The sequence below is a fragment of the Phyllostomus hastatus genome, unplaced genomic scaffold, assembly GCF_019186645.2.
Source record: "Phyllostomus hastatus isolate PE091 unplaced genomic scaffold, TTU_PhHast_1.1 phas_contig_40, whole genome shotgun sequence".
Classification (NCBI taxonomy): domain Eukaryota; kingdom Metazoa; phylum Chordata; class Mammalia; order Chiroptera; family Phyllostomidae; genus Phyllostomus; species Phyllostomus hastatus.
The window spans coordinates 48109967-48131361 of record NW_025333872.1 but is presented as its reverse complement, the minus strand read 5'-3'; the positions used below and the strand labels follow the sequence as shown (position 1 = coordinate 48131361).

At 36.8% G+C, this 21395-nt stretch overlaps 1 protein-coding gene across 1 annotated transcript in view; it reads left to right on the top strand.

Moving 5' to 3' along the window:
• The first annotated feature begins 9949 nt into the window (after positions 1-9949).
• Positions 9950-21395, top strand: part of MMS22L (MMS22 like, DNA repair protein) — a 116675-nt gene continuing 105229 nt past the window's right edge. Inside the window, exons 1-6 of the mRNA XM_045843239.1 lie at positions 9950-10050; positions 10632-10810; positions 11932-12057; positions 13888-13937; positions 19571-19658; positions 19754-19931. Coding sequence (XP_045699195.1) covers positions 10647-10810; positions 11932-12057; positions 13888-13937; positions 19571-19658; positions 19754-19931 — 606 coding nt within the window. The 5' untranslated portion in view covers positions 9950-10050; positions 10632-10646. The remainder of the gene's footprint in view (positions 10051-10631; positions 10811-11931; positions 12058-13887; positions 13938-19570; positions 19659-19753; positions 19932-21395) is intronic.

Sequence of the window (21395 nt, the reverse complement as noted above, 5' to 3'; positions counted from 1 at the left end):
ATAAAGTTTCTGAAACTAAAGGCTTCAATCTTTGGGATATGTTGTAGTTAGTTGAATTCATAAAAAGTTTCCCTATTGTAAATATGACATTCATATTAAATTGTTTGATTTTCTTTCTGATAACATAATACTAGATTATCAAATAGAAGGTTTGTGAATACATTTTTTAAAAAAATCAGGTGGACATGCTAATATTACAACATTCAGATTCTATCATATATTCTCCCCTACTGAATGCTGTTGGAGAAAATCACAAAATTATGCTAACTAAACTCTTAACATTTTAATCACAAGTCTCAAATAGTCATTCAACACTCTCAGACATTCCTAGTACACTTTCCTAGTAAATACACTTTTTACTTGCCAATATGACTGTGACACATCTCATCTCTCCTCAATTCTCTAACAACCACTCTTTTCTCTCACTTTCTCTCACAGTTGATATGTCATAGAGAAAATAGATGAAATACAAAAAAAACTATCTTAACTTCCAACCACTCAGATTACCAATTTAAACTATCTTTGTCTGCATAATGTTCACTCTTCCTGTTACTGAAAACTTGCCCTCTATCCTGTTAGAGGCCAATAAGTTACCAGCATAGTGAATATACCATCCCCTCTTGTCTTAAGCCTGCGGTCCTGCAGTCATTTGCCTTCTCTTTAGCATCATCAACTTTCCCCTTTATCATTTATTTATACTTATATATTTATTTCTTTTATAATTGCCATAACCTCAGACACATGTTCTGATACTTCCTGTCTTTAAGACATAATCTCTTGATCCACACATCTCCCTCTTGCCATAGTTTTCTGCTTTATTTGAAAAGAATTTTTTATCCTCACCTGAGGGCATTTTTTTTTCATTGCTGTTTAGAGAGAGAAGAAGGGAGAGAGAAAAATATCAGTGCAAGAGAGAATCATCAGTTGCCTGCTGTATGCATCCAGACCGGGGACTGAACCCACAACCTAGGCATGTGCCCTGACCAGGAATCAAAACCACAACTTTTTTGTTGTGGGATAGGCCAACCAACTGAGCCACACCAGCCGGGGCAAGTTTTTGTATTTGCTGACTCACCTCCTATTTTCAATGCAACCCATTTCAATCTAAAATTTTCCCCTCACTACTCAACTGAAATGGCTTTTATCAACACCAGTAATGATCTACATCTTTCCAAATTCAATGGTTAATTTTTCTCTTTATTTCACTTATCAGCAACATTTGATACAGATTTCCCATTCTTTCATGAAACACATCTCTTGACTTCCATGACAGTACGCACACTTGGGTTTTCTCTTTAAAATTGGCTTTACTTCTTGCTTTTCTCTGCTGGCATTTTATTTCCCTGTTTACTAGTCCTCTAAATATCTAAACATTGTATAGTTTTAGCTCTTACATTTAGGTTTATGATTCATATTGAGTTCAGTTTTATAAATAGTGTGAAGTAAAAGTCAAACTTTATATATCAGTGATTCAGTATCCAACAGTTCTAGTACTATTTGTTGAAAAGACTATCCTTTCATTATTGAATACCTTTGCCAAAGATCAATTGACCATATACATATGGGAGTCTATTCTGGGACTCCATTATTTTGTTCCACTGAGTATGTCTATCTTAGACCAAAACCACAATGTTTTAATTATTGTAGCTTTATAAAAAGCCATGAGATCAGGTGCTGTGAAACTTTCAGCACTGTTCTTATTCAAAATTGTTTCATTTATTCTAACATCCTTTGCATTTCCATATAAATTTCTGAAAACATTTGTGAATTTTTACAAAAGAGGACCACTGAAATTTTGATTGGCATTCCATTGACTTTCTGGGTAAATTTCAGAATAAATCTTAATAGTATTGGGTCTTCCAATCATTATGACATCTTTAATTATTTTTTAATGACCCTCATCAATATTTTGTAATCCTGAGCTTACAAAATCTTGTGTGTATTTTGTTAAATTTATCTCTCAATATTTTGGTGCTATTAAAATAGCATTGTTTTTAAGTGAAATTTTAATTGTTATTACATGTCTAGAATAATAGTTAGTAAATAAATAATTTATTTTGTATATTGATTTAGAACGCTACTACCTTGCTGAATTCATTATTAGTTCTCTAGTGACTGCTTTTGTAGATTTTTAAGTATCGTCTACGTAAATGATTATGTCACCTAAGAATGATTATAATATTATTTCCTTCTTTCCAATCTATATTACTTTTATTTCTTGCTCATACCATATTGCATTGGTTTGTTACCTCCACTACAATATTGAGCAGGAACTGAGAAAGCAGACATTGTTGCCTTGTTCTCAATCTTAGGATGAAAGCATTAATTTTCATGATATTAATAGATTTGTCATAGTTGTCATATATCAGGATAGGGAAATTTTCTTCTATTTGTACTGTGCCAAGAGTTTTTGTCATGAATAGAGGCTGAATTTTTAAAGTAATGTTTCCTGCATATTGAGATGATAATGTGGTTTTTCTTTTTACAGTGTTGATATAGTTAACTACCTTACATTGTACTTTAAAATTTGAACTAAACTTGCATTTCTAAGACGACCTAATTTTTTTTGTATATGTCATCCTTTTTATGTACTGCTGTATTTTACCAGGTAAAATTTTTGCCCCTGTGTGTACATGTGATATTGGATTTAATTTTCTTGTCTTTGTCAAATCTTGCTATCAGTTTAATGCTGTACATATTAAATGAGTTTTAAAGTTTTTCATCTTCTAATTTCTGGAAAGGTTAGTATAAATTAGACGTTATCCCTTTCTGAAATGTTTGGGAGGATTCATTAGTAAAACCATCTTGTCCTGGAGTTTTCTTGTAATGTGTGTGTATGTGTGTGTGTGTATCCCTGTGTTATGAGAGAGAAACAGAGGGATTTTTAAACTAAAGATTAAAATTACTAAAATGAACTATGTCCAAGATTTTACTGCCCACATTTTCTTTTAGGATTTTTATGGTTTCAGGTCTAACATTTAAGGCTTTCATCCATCTTGAACTTATTCTTATATGTGGTGTAAGAAGATGGTTTAGTTTCATTTTTCTACATGTAGCAGTCCAATTTTCCCAACACCATTTATTGAATAAACTATCTTTAGCTCATTATATGTGCTTCCTTACTCTATCAAGTATTATTGACTATAAAGGTTTGGGTTTGTTTCTGGGCTCTCTATTCTCTTCCATTAATGTATATGTCTGTTTTATGCCATTATCATGCTGTTTTGATTACTATGGCCAAACTATACTTTTTAGTATAGTTTGATCTTAGGTAATGTGATTCCTCCAACTTTGTTCTTCTTTCTCAGGATTACTGTTGCTATGTGGGACCTTTTGTGGCTCCATATACATTTTTGAAATATTTGTTCTAGTTCTGTGAAACATATCATTAGAATCTTAATAGGAGTTGCATTGAATCTATAGATTGCTTTGGGTAGTATGGACATTTTAATGATGTCAGTCCTTCCTATCCATGAACATGGTATGTGTTTCTACTTATTTGTATCTTCTTTGATTTCTTTTCTCAGTGTCTTATAATTTCCCAAGTATAGATCTTTACATCCTTGATTAGGTTTATTCCTAGGTATTTTATTCTTATTGAAGCAGTTGTGAATAGGATTGTTTTCTTAATTTCTCTTTCTGTCAGTTTGCTATTGGCATATAAAAAATGCAGCTGAATTCTTGATATTAATTTTATATGCTACTACTTTGCTGAATTCATTTATCAGTTCCAGTAGTTTCTTGGTGAAATCTTTGGGGTTCTCTATACATAGTATCATATCATCTGCAAATAAAGAGAGTTTTACTTCTTCCTTTCTAATTTGGATGCCTTTTATTTCTTCTTGTCTGATTTCCATGGCTAGGACTTCCGGTACTATGTGGAATAAGAGATGTGAAAGAGGATAGCTCTGTCTTGTTCCCGTCCTTAAGAGAAACACTCGTAGTATTTGCCCACTGAGTATCTCCTCAGGCAAGGAAAACAAAAGAAAAATTAACAAATGGAACCATATCAAACTAAAAAGTTTTTGCACAGCAAAGGAAAACATTAAAAAAGTAAAAAGGCAACTTACAGGATGGGAAAACATATTCACCTATATATCTAATAAGAGGTTAATAGCCAAAGTTTATAAAGAACTTATAAAACTCGACACCAAAAACCCCCACAAACAAACAACCTAATTAAAAAATGGGCAAAAGACCTGAATAGAAACTCCTCCAAAGTGGGCATAAGATGACCAACAGTCACATGAAAAGATGCTGAATATCACTAATCAACAGAAATATGCAAATTAAAACCATGATGAATACCTGTCAGAATGGCTATCATCAATAAATCAACAAACAAGTGCTGGTGAGGATGTGGAGAAAAGGGAACCCTTTATACTGTTGGTGGGAATGCAGATTGATGGAGCCACTGTAAAAAGCATTATGGGGATACTTCAAAAAATTAAAAATGGGTCTGCCTTTTGACCCAGCAATCCCACTTCTGAGGATACCAGGGTATATCTGAAGGAAACCAAAATAATAATTCAAAAAAACATAAGCACACCTATGGTAATTGCAGCATTATTTGCAATCATCAAGATATGAAAGCAACCCAAATGTCCATCAATAGATGAGTGAAAAAAATAATTTGAGACATTTACAGAAAGGAATACTACTTGGCCATAAAAAAGAAGAAAATTTTATCCTTTGTGACAGGATGGATGGACTCGGAGAACATTATGCTGAACGAAATAAGCCAGTCAGAGAAAGACAAATACCATATGATTTCACTCAGACGTGGAATCTAATGAACAAACTGAATTAACATGCAAAATAGGGACAGACTCAAAGGGAATAGGATAACAGCTAAAGTGGGTGGTAGTTGAGAGTGGAGAGACTGAATGATATGGAAAAAGGACTCATGGACATGGACAACAGTGTGGTGATTGTAGCAGGTAAGGTGTATAAGAGGACTAAGTGATAATGGAAAAAAATACAATAAATTTTAAAAAAGAAAATTACTAAGATGGATATAGACCTATTCAAGTTATCTTTTTCTATTTTTTGGCAGTTGTATTTCAAAGAATTTGTCCAATTCTTTCATTTCTTGGCATAAAAGTGTTCTTAATATCCTTATCATCTTACTGTCTGTTGAATCTGTAATGATGACACCTCTTTAATTCTCAGTATTGGTAGTTTGTTTCTCTCATTTTCTCCTGATCAGCCTGGATAAAGGGTTTTTATCAATGATATTGATTTTTTTTCAAAGAACCAAATTTAGCTTTCATTTTTTGTTTTTTTTAATCATTTTTTATTGTTATTCTATTATGGTTGTCCCAATTTTTCCCCCTTTCCCCTCCTCCACCCATCCCACCCCCTGCTGCCACAGTCAATTCCCACACTGTTGTCCATGTCCATGGGTCATTCACACATGTTCTCTGACTAGTCCCTTCCCCTTCTTTCCACCATTATCTCCCTCCCATGTCCCCTGTGGTCTCTGTCAGTATGTCCCATGTTTCTATTTTGTTCATTAGTTTATTTTGTTCATTATCTTCCTCTTATAGGTGAGATCAAATGGCATTTATCTTTCACCAACTGGCTTATTTTACTCAGCATAGTATTCTCCAGTTCATCCATGCTTTCACAAAAGGTAGGAGTTCCTGCTTTCTTTCTGCTACATAGTATTCCATTGTATAAATGTACCACAGCTTTTTGATCAATTCATTTATTAATGGGCACTTAGGCTGTTTTCAGCACTTGGCTATTATAAATAGCACTGCTATAAACACAGGGGTGCATAAGTTCTTTTTGAATTGGTGTTTCAGGATTCTTGGGGTATACTCCCAGCAGTAGAATCACTGGGCCAAAAGGCAGTTCCACTTTGTTTTTTGAGGAAATTCCATACTGTTTTCTACAGTGACTGCACCAGTCTGCATTCCCACCAACAGTGCACTAGGGTTCCCTTTTCTCTGCATCTTTGTCAGCACTTGTTGTTTGTTCATTTATTAATGATGGCCATTCTGACAGTTACAAGGTGATAACTCTTTATGGTTTTAATTTGCATTTCTCTAATGGCCAGTGATGTTGACCATCTTTTCATGTGTCTATGGACCATCTGTATGTCCTCCTTAGAGAAATATCTGTTCAGGTCCTTTGCCCATTTTTGGATTGGATTGTTTGTCTTCCTGTTGTTGAGTCGCATGAGCTCTTTATATATTTTGGACAACAAACCCTTGTCCCATGTGTCATTGGCAAATACATTCTCCTATACAGTCTGTTCCCATTTCATTTTGCTGATGGTTTCTTTAGCCATACAGAAACTTTTTAGTTGATGTAGTCCCATTTGTTTATTTTTTCTTTTATTTCCCATGCCCTAAGGAGATATATTGGCAAAAATAGCTCTATGCAGGATATCTGAAATTTTCCTGCGTATGTATTCTTCTAGGACTTTTACAGTGTCACTACTTATATTTAAGTCTTTTATCCCTTTTGAAGTTATTCTGGTGTAGATATAAGTTGGTGGTCTAGTTTCATTTTTTTGCATGTACCAGTCCAGTTCTCCCAACACCATTTATTGAAGAGGCTATCTTTACTTCATTGTATGCTCCTGCTCTCTTTGTCAAATATTAATTGACTATGGAGACTTGGGTTTGTTTCTGGGTTCTCTATTGTTTTCCATTGATTTATGTGTCTGTTCTTATGCTAGTATCGGACTCATTTATTTCTCTTATTTTTCTTGCTTCATTTAACTTTTGTCTACTCATTATTTCCTTCATTTTGCTTGCTTTGATCTAATTTTGCTGTCTTTTCTAGTTTCTTAAAAGTTTAAATTATTGAATTGAGTTTTTCCTCTATTGTAAGCAGTTAATGTTATAAATTTTGATGTTTTCATTTTCATTTAATTCAAAATATTTCTTAACTTTCATAGTGACTTCTTTGATTCAGTTAGAAGTGATGCTTAATTTCCATATATTTAATTTTTTACAGATATCTTTCCTTTATTTATTTCCAGTTTAATTCCATTGTGGTCAGACAATAAACTTTATATGGTTTCAATCCTTTCATAGTTGATGAAATTTGTTTTATCACACAGGTTACACCCTCTTTTACTGAATGTTCCATGTGCACTTGTGAAGAGTGTATTCCACTATTGGGTTGAGTCACCTATAAATGTCAGTTAGGTAAATTGGTTGGTAGTGCTGTTTAAGTCTTCTATATCTATAACAATTTTCTGTGTACTTGTTACACCAATTACAGAAAGGAATATTGAAGTCTTTAATCATTATTATTAATTTGGGTATTTCCCTTACAAGTAATGATATTTTTCACTTTATGTATGTTAAAGCTCTATTACTAGATTTACAGTTAGTATTGTGTCTTCTTGACATTAACTGACCCCTTTCTATCAGATTCACACTCTAGCCTTCTTTTGCCTGGATTCTAACTCAAGGAAGCTAAACTTTGACATGTGCACCAGCCCACAGTGTCCGCGGCGTTATGGATGAGATATGAGACAAATTGACACAGACTACCAAGTCTTGTGGAGGAAAAGGGATGGCATGGTTGCTTTCTCAAGGGGAGAGTGCCTCAGAGCATCCTGGCCACTCCCTCAAGAGTAGAGAACCCTAATCCTTGCCTTGACAGGTTTTTATTGACTTTCAATTTGCACAGGAATACAGGTAAAGTTCATTAATCATTGTCAGGCAGTAAGGACCGAACAATGGATAGCATATAAAGAACTACTAGGGCTTCTTCTGAGTCAGGGTCTGTTAGCTAAAGGGCTACAAAACTTAGGGAAACAAACTCATTTCCTGCTCGGACCCTTATCATTTTATTGACAAAATTCTTAGCAAAGCAGGTTTCACAAGATTTTATGTATTTTTTCTCAGGCTTGATCATCTAGGGAACCCGCCCTTTCCAGCACAGGGCTGCACAGCCCTCTGTCATTATTTCAGGCTTAAGTCAGGCAGGGGAAGTAAGGCAGCTAAGAGATTAGGAGACTTCTTGCAGACGGAATGAGGACTCAGGCTATGTCAAAGCTGTGAGGCGAAGGTCCATCACCCCCTTTTGCTATAGCCCCCCAAGTCCTTCCCTGGGGCCTCCCTGTGATCGTGCCTGTCTTAGCTCGTTACCCCCTTGGGGAACCTTACTCTCATTGGCTAACCAATCAAGCATTGGGGGCCAGACAGGGTGAAGTAAAAGGAGAAGTGGAGCCCCTGCCAGAGAGATAAGTTTTGTCTCCTTAGTGGTTTGTGGGCCAAAGGTCGCTCACTTAGCCTTAGCCATGGGGCGATTACAGCTTCTGAAACCAGGCAGGGTGGTTCCCAACAGAACTTTATAGATTACATCCTTGCCTTCTATTTTTAGTTTAATCTGGGCCAATGAGAGATACCAGGGGGACTTTGGCACGTGCAAGAAAAGAGGTTTGGGTACTTAATCCTTTCCATTCCTCCCTGCTGGTTTGCAGGTTGACAGGGACTGTTTCTTTTTGAAGGCACCATAGGTGTCTATTACCTCAGTGGCTGTTTCTCACAACAGTTAAATCTTCTTGGGCTCTGGTAATCAATCCCTTACCTCTTAGGCCTAGGGGGGATTAATGGTTTTCTGATTAGTTCTGGTTACTTTGCTATCACTTTTTGTTTTTGATAACCATGTCCACACCTTTGTAAATAGCCCTTTCATTAAGCTACCTTCAGCTACCTTTCTTGAGTAAGCCATTGAATGGGGATTCTTATAGATATAACTTGTTACAGTACTTTATTTAAAGAGAACTTGTTTGGTTCTTTTTATTCCACTCACTGGTTCAACCAAGCTTATCACTCAACATCAGGCACTTGAAAAAAGAAAAAAAAGGGTCTATCTGGGTGTTTTTAATAGAGGAAGAAGTAATAATGACTATGTTGACCCAGTTCTCTGAAACTCAGTGCCATGGCCCAAAATTCTCACACCTAGGCACTACTTCCTAGGCATTGTTGTTGATTACACCATGTGTTCTGCTAGAGACTCTGCATGGCCACAAACAAGCTGGAGCTGCACTGGTTCCCAAAAAAGCATTAGAGCTCATGGTACATCAGCTAAGCATAACAGAACTATCACAGCAGCCCTAAGTTGTAAACTGAATAGCAATCATGTTATTTTCTCCCACATCATCCCGTTTGCAACAAAATATGCGGTATTTGGTTTGCACAGAGGAAAGAGTTATGATAGCTTTCCTATGTAAGAAGTAAATGCAGGAGAAACTATTGCGGAGGAATTGGCAATGGTGAATACTCAAATTATAGCAGTACATTTGAGTGAGAAACTCTCATGTTTTCCTTGAATCTGAAGGCCATGATATGCTGAAATGTGTTATATCTGACTTAGACTGAATGTTTTCTGAGGGGTACATTTTACAGAACACTTAAAAAAATAAAAATGGTGCGAATGGGCGATAGGTTTACAAAAATAAGTTAAACCTGTCCGGATATGTTGCAAAAGAGTGGAGCAACAGTTTTCATAACAGTGTTTCCATACACTGGACCAGGCTCATTTTTGCACTAGCCTGGCTTACAACCCATGAACTGCAGGTATCCTCGATCTCAAAAAAAAGGAGTTGGTGGTACCAGCGCGGGAAGAAGAGGGCACCGCGCGGCTCTGGTTGTGAATGACACCCACTTCTGACTCACTTGAACAAAAGCTTCCTTCCCGAGTCCCACCGGAAGACAAGCCGCTACGTAGATCTTTCTCATCTGGTTTAGTACTTTCTCTGCTCAGTCAGGGCCCGCCTTCTGGCCGAATGCACCAATTAAAACTAAAAACGAACAGAGAAAAAAAAGAGAAAAGAAAAGAAAGGAAGGCGAAAAGCTGCACGGAAACCTCGGCCGGCAGACTCTCGCGATAATTCGCCAGCACCGGTGTTTCCCGGGGTGACTAGGAGAGCGGACCTGCGGGGGCGGGCTCTCCAGTGGCCCCGCCCTTCCTGAGCGCGGGCGCAGCTTGGCGGGAATTTCGCCGGTTTGGGACTCGGGAACCACGTAGTCTGGCTGTTGTTGGGACCCCGGCGGGCGGATCTTCGGGACTGAAAGTGTGAGTAGGCACGACGTGCATTAAGCAGGGGGTGCCCGGGTGCTGAGGATCCCGACTCTTGTTGCCCCTTGCCCGCCCCGTGCCGGTCTCTGCCGAGTTCGTTCCGGGAGAAACTTGAGACTAGCTCGGTGGCCGTGAGGAGTGGGATTTGGCACAGGGTACTCCTGATCCCCACCCGGAGTCTGCAAAGGAGCTTTCTCACAACACTGCGGGATAACTGGCTCAGTGCTATTTAGCGGAGGGCACAGGTCCAGGCTGGCTTGGGAGGTGCTGGACAGTGTCTGTCCAGCCAACATTTTTTCCTCTTTACCCGGTCCCGAGCTGCAGCCGGGTCCGTCCTAGAGGGGTTAAGTTCCTGCTACAGCCGGTCGCGGGTGCGTTCTGCCGAAGCCCTGGCAGCCTTGATATAGGGGAGTCAGTGGAGGAGAATTGGTGGGAATCTGGTTTCTCAGTTTTTTTCTTTGTGTTGGGGAGGAGAGCGCTTTGATGACTTTCTGACGTCACTCGCCCTACCTCCGGGAGTCTAATCACAACTTCTCTGGAGCTCTTAATGATAATAAAATGACCCCCAAACATTTTAGGACATGAAGTAAACTATGGATATCTGTTCTGCTGTGTCGACGTTGCTGACCGACAGTTTGGAACTGGAGCTGGGAACCGAATGGTGCAACCTCCCTTGCTTTTCTTGTGCTTTTGACAATAGAGGAGGAGGAAAACATTTTTCTGGCGAGTCCTACCTTTCCAGCGGAGCCCTTAAGCGGTAGGTATAAGAATCGGAGACATTGTTTTATTACTTTCATCAGATTTTTCATTAGTTAGAAATGATAGTTAAGGTTTTAGGTAACTAAACTTTGATATTCAAGCCATGGTTTTATAAGTCGGCTTAGTACGTCAGACAGATGCAAACTACTAGGTCTGTCATTGGTATCCTGGTTAAGAGCATACCTAAAAGATTTCTGGATAGGAAGGAGGACTTTCTTGCTACCTGATACTCTCTCACCTCTTGCTTCCTCAGCCTTGCTGGGCCAGAGCTGGGTTCTAATTTCCCTTTTAGTTAAAGTGAATCCTGAACTACCTGGACTTTTTTGAAATGATGTTTCCTCCTAAAACATGAAATGATATTTTGGAGTTTCTCAGTAAGTCTTAAGTAAGACATGCACATTTGTTGTTTCCCCAGTTCCTTCTAAAGCTGCGAGTCATTACATTATTAACAGAAGTCTTATGGACTTATTTTAAAAAAAACCTTTCAAATAAATACACCAGATTCTGTAAGTTCACAATAATGTTATTCTTCAAAGTTCTTGCCTTGGACAGTTGGACACATATTGTCATAAAACTGCTATTACTGAAATATTTCAGGAATACCTTCCGAGCCAACTTTAGTCAGAAAGCAAATAATTCTTGTTGGTTTTATAGTTGTGCTTTGAAACCTTATAGTTGTTTGAAACCTTAAAAGAGATTACTCAATTTGATTATGCTGTTCTCCAGACATGGCTCAGAATAACTTATAATTTATAGCTGTTTTAAAAATTAAATGCCCCCTCAAAGGGTGAAATTCTACATTGGAAGACCACTATTAAACACAGGCTAAAGTATGTACCTTAGACTCCTTTTTGTGCTTTACACCTTTATGTGTATAACTTACACATAAGTTATATTGCTCTTTAGAGTTATACTTTTTTAAAATCAATATATAGGACTGAATTTTTATACAGTTCTAGCTTTAGTATTCCTGGGTTTGTGTATGGTACCAAGGCATATCCTGATCTTATTATTGCTGGCATGTCATGTATAATATGGGTTCATAGAATGTCAAAAAGGGTGTTATAGTTTAGGATTTAGCATACTTTTCATGAGATTTAATCATAGATTTCATTTCAGATTAATTTTGAACCTTGATCCTTTACCAACTAATTTTGAAGAAGATACAGTGGAAATATTTGGCATTCAGTGGGTTACTGAAACAGCATTAGTGAATTCATCTAAAGTGCTTTTTAATTTATTCAGGTAAGGTGTTTTTTTTTTTAATTTGCTTGGAGTACAGATGCTGTTCACTTTTGTAAGTTATGTTGCTCTGTGGTTTCTAATACTGTTGTTAACAAAAGCACCAGTAGAGTTGTGCATTTTGTTCACTTGATTATCTTATCAATAACAAAATTATGCAGTAACATTTTATGGAGTAACAGTTTTAATGAGTTGTTTTTTAATTAATATTCTTTTTAAGACTCTTTACTTGACATCATATATTTAAGACAAATATTTAAGGCTTTAAACTATATAGTTTTGGAAGAAAACCAAGATACTTCTGTTGTTTAATAATAGCCATAGTCTTTTAATGATTTTGTAGAGAATGAACTCATCCTTTCCAGTATATCTTTCAGACTGTATAATAGAAATATTACTAATTAATATGATTAATTTAGACAACATTGAAAAAATTTTTTTAAAGATTTATTTATTTATTTTTAGAGAGGGAAGGTGGGGAGAAAGAGAGAGAGAGAGAGAAACATCAATGTGCGATTGCTGGAGGCTGTGGCCTGCAACCCAGGCATGTGCCCTGACTGGGAATCAAACCTGCAATACTTTGGTTTGCAGCCTGCGCTCAATCTACTGAGCTACGCCAGCCAGGGCTAAAAATTTTTAATGAAAAATTTCAAACACACGAAGTTACAGAAAGAATAGTATAATGAACCCTCACATACCTTCCCTTAATTATAATATACATCAAGGTTTTATCACATCTTCTTCATCTGTTCCTTCCCCTCATATTTTTGGCTTAAGTATTTTTAAGCAAAGTCTAGGCTTCATGTTATCATTAAATAGTTCAGTATGAATTGCTTAAAAATATGAGCTTTTTTCCAAACATAATAATGTATCATTCAAAACTTAGTCAATATTCAGATTTTAGATTTTGAAATGAAGTAGGTATTGAGGGCAAATTCTTACCTAAAAATACATTAAGAATATGTATATGGTACAATTAAATGAAAATGGAAAGGTGGAGGGATTTCTCCTCCCACTCTCATCCCATAGGCCTTGCGAAGAGACATCATTGCATTGTGCCATGAAGCATGTGTTACTGGGAACAGGCTGAATGAGAGATTCTCTAACTTTGAGCATTACAGAATGAGTTGAGTCGTTATCAGGACACAGGTGATAAATATGAATCAGTCTTGAAGGAGTTTAAAGGCAACTAGGAAGAATGGCAAGAGAAGATTACTCTCAGGAATTAGGTGAAACAATATAAATATAACTTTCCCTGATAACTCTGGTTTTTTTGAACTCTTGTATAAATAAATACAGGGTCTGGCACAAATAACACCCCTTTTTTATTACATAAAAATCTTATTACAAAATTATAAGCATGTAATTCTGTAACATAACAATATCACAGTCAAGCACACCACATGACATTTTAGGTGAAATGTTCATTTTGCTGTCAGTCTTGTGCAAGGCATTCACATACTCTACCAACCACACTCAGTGGCGTTATTTCTGCTGGACCCTGTATATGATACAACCTAACATTTCATTATATAACTGTTAACTTAGGCTATTTTATATAGTAAGTATTTTAAACTTCTTGAAGATTTAAACAGTATTTAGGTGATAGTGAAATCTATGATATTTGATATAATTTCTGAGATACGTGCAGCTTTTAATATATTAGTTTTGGAAGGTCAGACAAAGGCATATTTTATCTTATCCCAGAGTCTTCACTACCTGAAGCTGACCCTGTAATAAACATTTTTGAAGTATTGGAAACATTATCCTTGTAATTGTTACATTCTTTACACTATTCTAAAATTAACTCTCACTTTACATTTTTTGAATTAGGCAACAACTATATAACTTGGAAACCTTATTACAGGCCAGCTGTGATTTTGGTGAGTCATGTGTTTAAAGGTGAATTGTGTGTTTAAAAGTGAATTGCATGTGGGTTTCATGATGGGTAGTTGGCATATCATAATAACCTGGAGGAGCATTAGGTTAGAAGCTCAGGATACACTGTATTTAGTTTTTAGGAAAAGTATGACACTTAAATTTTGTCATAGCTGAGATTTATAGTACCTTTTCAAATCTGTGGTCAAAATTGATTTAATGCTAAATATCTCTGAAGCGAGTTAGTAACAAGCTTTGAGGGTGCGGAATGAGATAGCAAACTCATAAGAGAAATAGTACCAGACCTTATGCTATCTTCTTGCTCTTCTGCTTTCTGTTTTTCTTTGTCTGTCTGTCTTTGACATGTAATGGATTACTGATTTTGGGGGCTTGGTACAGCTTGGTTAGTGAAGGGAATTGAAGGGCCTTCTGTTTTAGTGTAGGCCAGCTTCTCCTTTCTGGCAGTTTAGGGGCAGTTTGTTAATAGAATCATGGCCTGGTCAGCCTGGGTCCTAGCCCTAGCTAATTGTGGGTCGCACACCAGTTAATAGTTCTCACCAAGTTGAGTTCTTGTGAGAATTAAATGACATAATGCAGGTTAAGTGCTTAGCTCAGCAACTAAGGGTTACCTGGACCACACCTTTGGGCAAACAAAGGTTTAGTGACTTACTAAACCCAAGGGGGAAAGCCACATCTTGAGGAACAGTTGGGACCTCTCCATAAGAGGAAGTAGGGAGGGGATTGTGCTAGGGTTTGGGTTTGTGCTGGGTGATTTTGAGTAAAGTTTAAGGGGACTAGGACTTTGTTCTGGATTGCATGCTGTTAAGAAGCAGGAGCAATTTGATTATTGTGTTAATTTTTATATAGAAGTGCAGACAAAGGGGGCCTAGGGAAGGTTCTGATTAGTAAAGAAGCAATCTTGTTAGCTGGAAGAGGGGCATGTTCTGTTTTTTTATTTTGTTTTTTTTTGTGTGTGATTGTATAAAGCCTTGTTTCTGATGCAGAGAGGTTTGTTATTGTCTTGTTTCACCATAATCCTGGGATAGCCCGGTCTAATTACTTTAAAAATTATTTTATTAATGTATAGTTGACATACAATATTATATTTGTTTCAGGTATACAATATAATGATATGACATTTATATACCTTACAAAGTAATCACCGTAAGTCTAGTAATCATCTGTCACTGCACAAAGTTATTACGGTATTATTGACTACTCCCCAGGCTCTACAGAGCATCCTTGGAACTTATGTATTATATAGCTGGAAGTTTGTACCCCTTAACCCCCTTCACCTTTTTACCCACTACCCACTCCCTTCCCTCTGGTAATTATCAGTTTATTCTCTGTATTTGTTTCTGTTTTGTTTTCTTTTAGATTCCACAGGTAAGTGAAATCATATGGTCTTTGTCTTCCTCTGACTGACTTATTTTATGTAGCATAGTACCCTCTAGGTCCATGTTGTCACAGTGGCAAGATTTCCTTCTTTTTTATGCCTGAAAAATAGTCCATTGTATAGATATGTCACATATATTTCCATTCATCTGTTGATGGACATCTATGTTGCTTCCATATCTTGGCTATTGTTATTTGCTACAGCGCACATAAGGGTGCATATATCCTTTTGAATTAGTGTTTTCATTTTCTTCAGATAAATACCCAGAAGTGGAATTGATATGTTGTATGGTAGTTCCACTAATTTTCTGAGGAACTTCCATGCTGTTCTATAGAAGCTGTACCAAATTATAGTCCCACCAACAATGCACAGGGTTCTCTTTTCTTCACATCTTCACCAACACTTGTTATTTGTTGACTTTTTGATAATAGCCATTCTGATAGGTGTGAGGTGATGTCTCATGTGGTTGGATTATTTTTGATATTTTAGGAAAACTGTTTAATTTCAATAAAAATAGCTGTCAAGGCTGTTTAACTTGTTTTATTTTCTCAGTATATGCTCAGTCAGTGTTGAGCATTATTGTTTCACTAGCCCCTGCGTCCCTGCTTTAGCCAAGGTACTAGGTAAGGTGCAGACAAATCAAAGTGGAAAAGCGTGCTGCTGAAGAGCTTGCAGTTGAGTAGAACACGTGGACATGCAAGCAAGGGTCAGCATGGAAAATGGAAGGGCAGTCAGTGGTCACCGCATGTGCGAGCTGCTACTGTGGCTCAGGGCCTCGTTTGCCAACATGCCTATCACCAAGTGATGCCAGATCGGTGTGTTCCAGGATGAGACATTAGCTAGGCGGAAGATTTTGGGAAAGTTTTGGGGACAAGAAGAGTTCCAGGTAGAAACAACTATATTGAAAAAGATTTTGAGGTAGGTAAAAGCATAACATTTCAGGGAGCAAGAAGTACAGTGAGTAAAGAGTATGTGTGAGAGTGATGAATTTGAAAAAGTTGAAATTATAGTTGTCTTTGTAAAGCATTCCAAAGAGTCAGAAGTATATTTTGAAACCCTGGGGAACCTCTAAAAGATTACGGTGGACTCAGCAAGAACACATAACCATGTAGGCTGACTTAATTAAATTAAGTTTGAGGAAGGCATTTATTACATGGGACTATTCCTTGAAAAATACTTACTGGCCTAAAATAGTACAATGGACTATTTGTTGAAATGGTTGTTACATGGACATTTTGGCTGCTTTTGTTTCTTGGAAAAACTTTTAGTGATAGATCTGTTGGACAGGTTAGCAGTGTTAAAGGTTATTCTTAGATTAGCTCCTCACTGTCCTGCACCTGGATCAGGGCTCTGTTAATGATGTCATGTAGCTAGCTTGGCCCTCGGGCCTCCCCAGAAAGCCCTCATGTAGGAACACTTACTGAGCTTGTATAGTTCTTGTCCTCCTGTTCATTATGCTACCCACATTGCTTTCCAGTTGAGGCAAAATAACATGCAAAATAATGTATGGTTTGCTTATACCTGTTCCTTTTGTTAAATCTTTACCTGAGGATATGTTTATTGATTTTTTTTAAAGATTTTATTTATTTATTTTTAGAGAGGGAAGGGAGGGAGAAAGAGACAGAGAAACATCAATGTGCGGTTGCTGAGGGCCGTGGCCTGCCACCCAGGCATGTGCCCTGACTGGGAATTGAACCTGTGACACTTTGGTTCACAGCCCGTGCTCAATCCACTGAGCTATGCCAGCCAGGGTTTGTTTATTGATTTTTGAGAGAGGAAGGGAGGGAGAGAGAGAAACATTGATGTGAGAGAGAAACATCGATTGGTTGTCTTCTGGACGTGCCCCTTCTGAGGATTGAGTCCACAACCTACGTGTGTGCCCTGACCAGGTACAGGACAACGCTCCAACCACCTAAGCCGCTGGCTGGGTCGCTGATACCTGTTCTCGAGAATAGCTGTTGGTGTTATCCCTTTCAGATATATTTTTTTTGTCTACAGACATTTCATTTGGATTTTTTTTGTATATTCTGTTTCTGTCCTCATACTTTTTTTCCATCCATTTTGGATGTACAGAGTATACATATAACAACTTTTTTTAACTTTGCCGAGTGCAAATTCTTTCATCATTGCTATTTCTGGGTCTGTTGATGGATTTTCCTCCTCATGTGTGTTATAGTTTTCCGGTTCTTGGAAGATCTAGTAATTTTTTGTTGTGTGATAGACATTGTAGTATTTACATTAACTGCTTTCTGGATTTTCTTGTATTATTTCTGTAGTGTTAAATTTTGTTTTGGTTTGCTGTTGAAAATTTGTAATTCATTGGATTTTTTGAATCTTGTTTTAAGTGTTGTTAGGTCTTAAAAGTAGTCTTTAGTCTAATATTAATTTAGCTCTAATAAGGTGAATGATGATTCTTTTCGATGTATTATGTTGTGTTTTGGGGTTTTTGTTTGTTTGTTTGTTTGTTTGTTTTTCATTCTTCCTAGTGGGAACTTGAACTGTTCCCTAGACTGTGTAAGCTTTGCAGGGAATTGTTTCCTAATGTTTTTACCTGGTCATGGTTTTTTTCCTCCTCATTCTTGAACCCATCAATACTTAGCCAGAGATTCAATGGGGACCCTCTGTACATTTCCAGAGCTTTTTTTTTTTTCATGGAGCTTTTTTCTTCTTTGGTGCTTTTGCCCTGTAAATTCAGACCCTCTGTTTCCTCAGCTCAGTGATTTGGACTCTGGCTTCTCTCTCCATGTGCTGCAGCCTAGAAATTGTCTTTCTGTGGGAATTATTGGGATAGCAATCTTGCATTGCCTTGCTTCTGGTGCCTGAAAACTTTCTTTTTGATGTTGATTTTCTAGTTTTCTAGTTTAAAATGGGAGATGGGTAAATTTGATTCCTTTTACTCTATCTTGGCTGGGTGCAGGAGTTCACAGCAGGTGTTTTTAAGAGCTTACTGCCTCATGGGTTGAGAATTGTGAAACTGAGGGATGTTACGACTTTTGTAGGTGAAATATAATTAAGCTATAAAAATGCACTGCACTGTTTAATATGTAGATATTTACATAACCTCTTCTATTGATTTTGCCAAAGCAGTGGCCATGTTTGCTCATTTAAATTCATATTTAGAAATAAGTTTTGCCTTATGTTTAATATCGATTAGAGTTTGTTGTCTTTAATTCTCATCATTTTTTTCTGCTTTGGTTTAGTGATTGTCTCTTACTTATTTTTCTTAGAACGATTGTCATTGTACATACGTTTTGCCCATAGTGACGTTCCAGACAATTTTTGCTGATATAAATGTTCCAGTGAGAAATATGGCAAGGATTGAAGCTGGGAGAAAGACAATATTAATATATCATTTGGGGCCTTATAAATCATTAAGGACTTTTGATTTCATTCTGAATTCTGTAGATAGCCTTTTCATAGGTTTTGATTTAGGAGAAATAGGAATTGACACATACATATATATTTTATTTATATGTATACACTTAAAACATATTTTGTGCTTAGATTATAGAGGGGCAAAGGAAGATGCAGGAAGACCTATTAGGAGACCTGTTGCAGTAATTCAAGAGTCTATAGGGAAATGATAGTTTGAAGGTATATTTTGGTCATAAACTTAATAGGACACTGATGGATTATGTATGAGTTTTAAGGAAATGGAAGAAGCAAGAATGACATAGGCAATTGTTGACACCAGTTTTAATGAGTGGAGAAAACATGGGCATGATAGGTTTTGGAAGAAATCGAGGATGTATTTGCATTGTCTGAGCAATCCAAGTACAAGGTGGTGGGCAGTTTAACATGTGAGGTCTAGAGGGCGAAGGAGAGGTCTGGGGTATAGGTAAACCCTTTCAGATTGTTATCATTTTGAAATAAAGGAACTGATCATACGCACAAGAGGAGAGGACCCAGGACTGAGTCCTGAGGAGCCCCCACACTAGTAGTTGGGTAGAGGAGGAAGAAAGGACACATGAGGAAGAAAGAAGACCGGCAGGATATGGTGTCAGTGAAACCAGGTGTAGCCAGTGCTACTGTGAGGGCAAGTTACTTGAGGACACGTAGTATCCATTGATTGGACAACATGAGTATCATTGGTGACCTTAATGAGAACAGATTTTTGGAGGGTGGCAAGAATTATATAGGAATTAGTAGGAAAAAGCAAAAGATAGAAAATTGGTGCTTGTATGTTACTGCTCACTGATTAATTATTTAAGCTATGATTAACATTATCTATTTTGGTTTCAGGGAAGATATCAACCCTACACTGCAAAGCAGACAGTATTAGGCAGCAATGTGTAACGTTTCTTCATTATGTAAAAGTTTTCATCTTCAGGTAGGACATCCGTTGACTATTTTGATTACTGCATGGGTGTCTGAGTACCTGTTCCTCCAGACTCTGGTTGTTCATGGTATCCAATTGCTTTTTAGGTTCCTGAAAGTACAGAATGCCGAGAGTCATGTTCCTCTTCACCCCTATGAGATTTTGGAAGCACAGCTTCCCTCAGTATTGATTGATGAGCTTCATGGATTACTCTTGTATATTGGACATCTATCTGAGCTTCCCAATATTAATCCTGAAATATTTGAAAATCAAAATCAGATTAAGGTTTGACTTACTTCATTTAATTTTTAAATTATCATTTTTTCTCTCTATAAGGAGTATTTATTCAAGACTGAAGGAAATTAGTTAAGAGTGTGCAGCTCTGGACCGAACCCAGACTGCCTAAGTTGAAATTCTGGCTCCTCCTTTTATTAATTATGTGCCTTTGGGCAAATAATACCTCTTGCCTCTGTCTCCCCATCTGTATAATTGTTATGGCTTCCTAGAGTTACATTCTCTAGGAAGAATTAGATACATTAGAACATAGAACATAGCATACTCTAAATCAGGGATAACCATTCTGTATTCCAGTGTGTAACTGCAAATGTTTAAAACTTTCACATCAGATCATACATACAACCTTTTTTTTTGAAATATGTGTCATCTTTCCCTACTTTTTATTATAGTAAAATATAAGATTACCTTATAAAAAGTTAGATTTGCAAAACATGTCATTTTGTTTATTCTGACTTTTGAGACTTTTTCCCAGTATGATTAAGTTGTTTTGACTAATGCCCTTCCCACACTCCTTTTTAAAATTTGTATTGTTAGCGTAACACAGCTTATGGATATAATTAATAAATTCTCCATAGGATAATGTGAGGTTCACTGTATAACCAATTATACTTCCCCGTGGATTCCTTAAACTCTCAACTTCTTCTATTTTATTTGACTTCACCAAGCTGAATAATGTTTAATTTTTAGGAATGTGTCTTTGTCAAAATTTAAAGTGCTATGAAGTGTTTATATATTTCTGTGAAAATTAACAACAAAAAATGGGTTCTTTATGAGGGATAAATATATCTAATAATAAAAGTAAACAGAGTCCTGGATTTTGGAGCATCATCCCATAAATCAAAAGGTCATGGGTTTGATTCCTAGTCAGGGCACATGCCTCTGTTGCAGGTTCAGGCCCAGTCCTGGGTCAGGGCATATACCAGAGGCAACCAATTGATGTTTCCCTCTCTCTCCTCCTTCCTTCCTCTCTTTCTAAAATCAGTAATCATGTCCTTGGGTGAGGATAAAAAAGAAAGTAAATAGAATTTCAACTGAATTCACAGGTTCATATGTATAAGCCATAGAAAGTAAATAGGTAATTGCTTCGAATTAAGTCATTTAATAAAGATTTCAAGGTAGATTGTGGGGGAGGGATATTTTTCCTTCCTTTTAGTTTCTAAATTTAAATGGTTATTATCTATCAAGTGTTTAAGAAAATAATTAATAGTTTATCTAGGAACAGAAATAAAAAATGTGTCCAATGGTTCTCAAACTAGGTTTTGCCCTTCCTAGACTTTTTAATTAGGCAGACTTGAAAAGCTAGGTTATTTGAAAATCAAAAGACTGAATTTTAAAGCAGGGGAATATAGTCTTCAACACACACCAAAAAATCATACACTTCAATTATTTTCTAAAACAACAGCAAAAGCATCTTACAATATAAAAAGTATCTTTTAAGACTTTATACATATC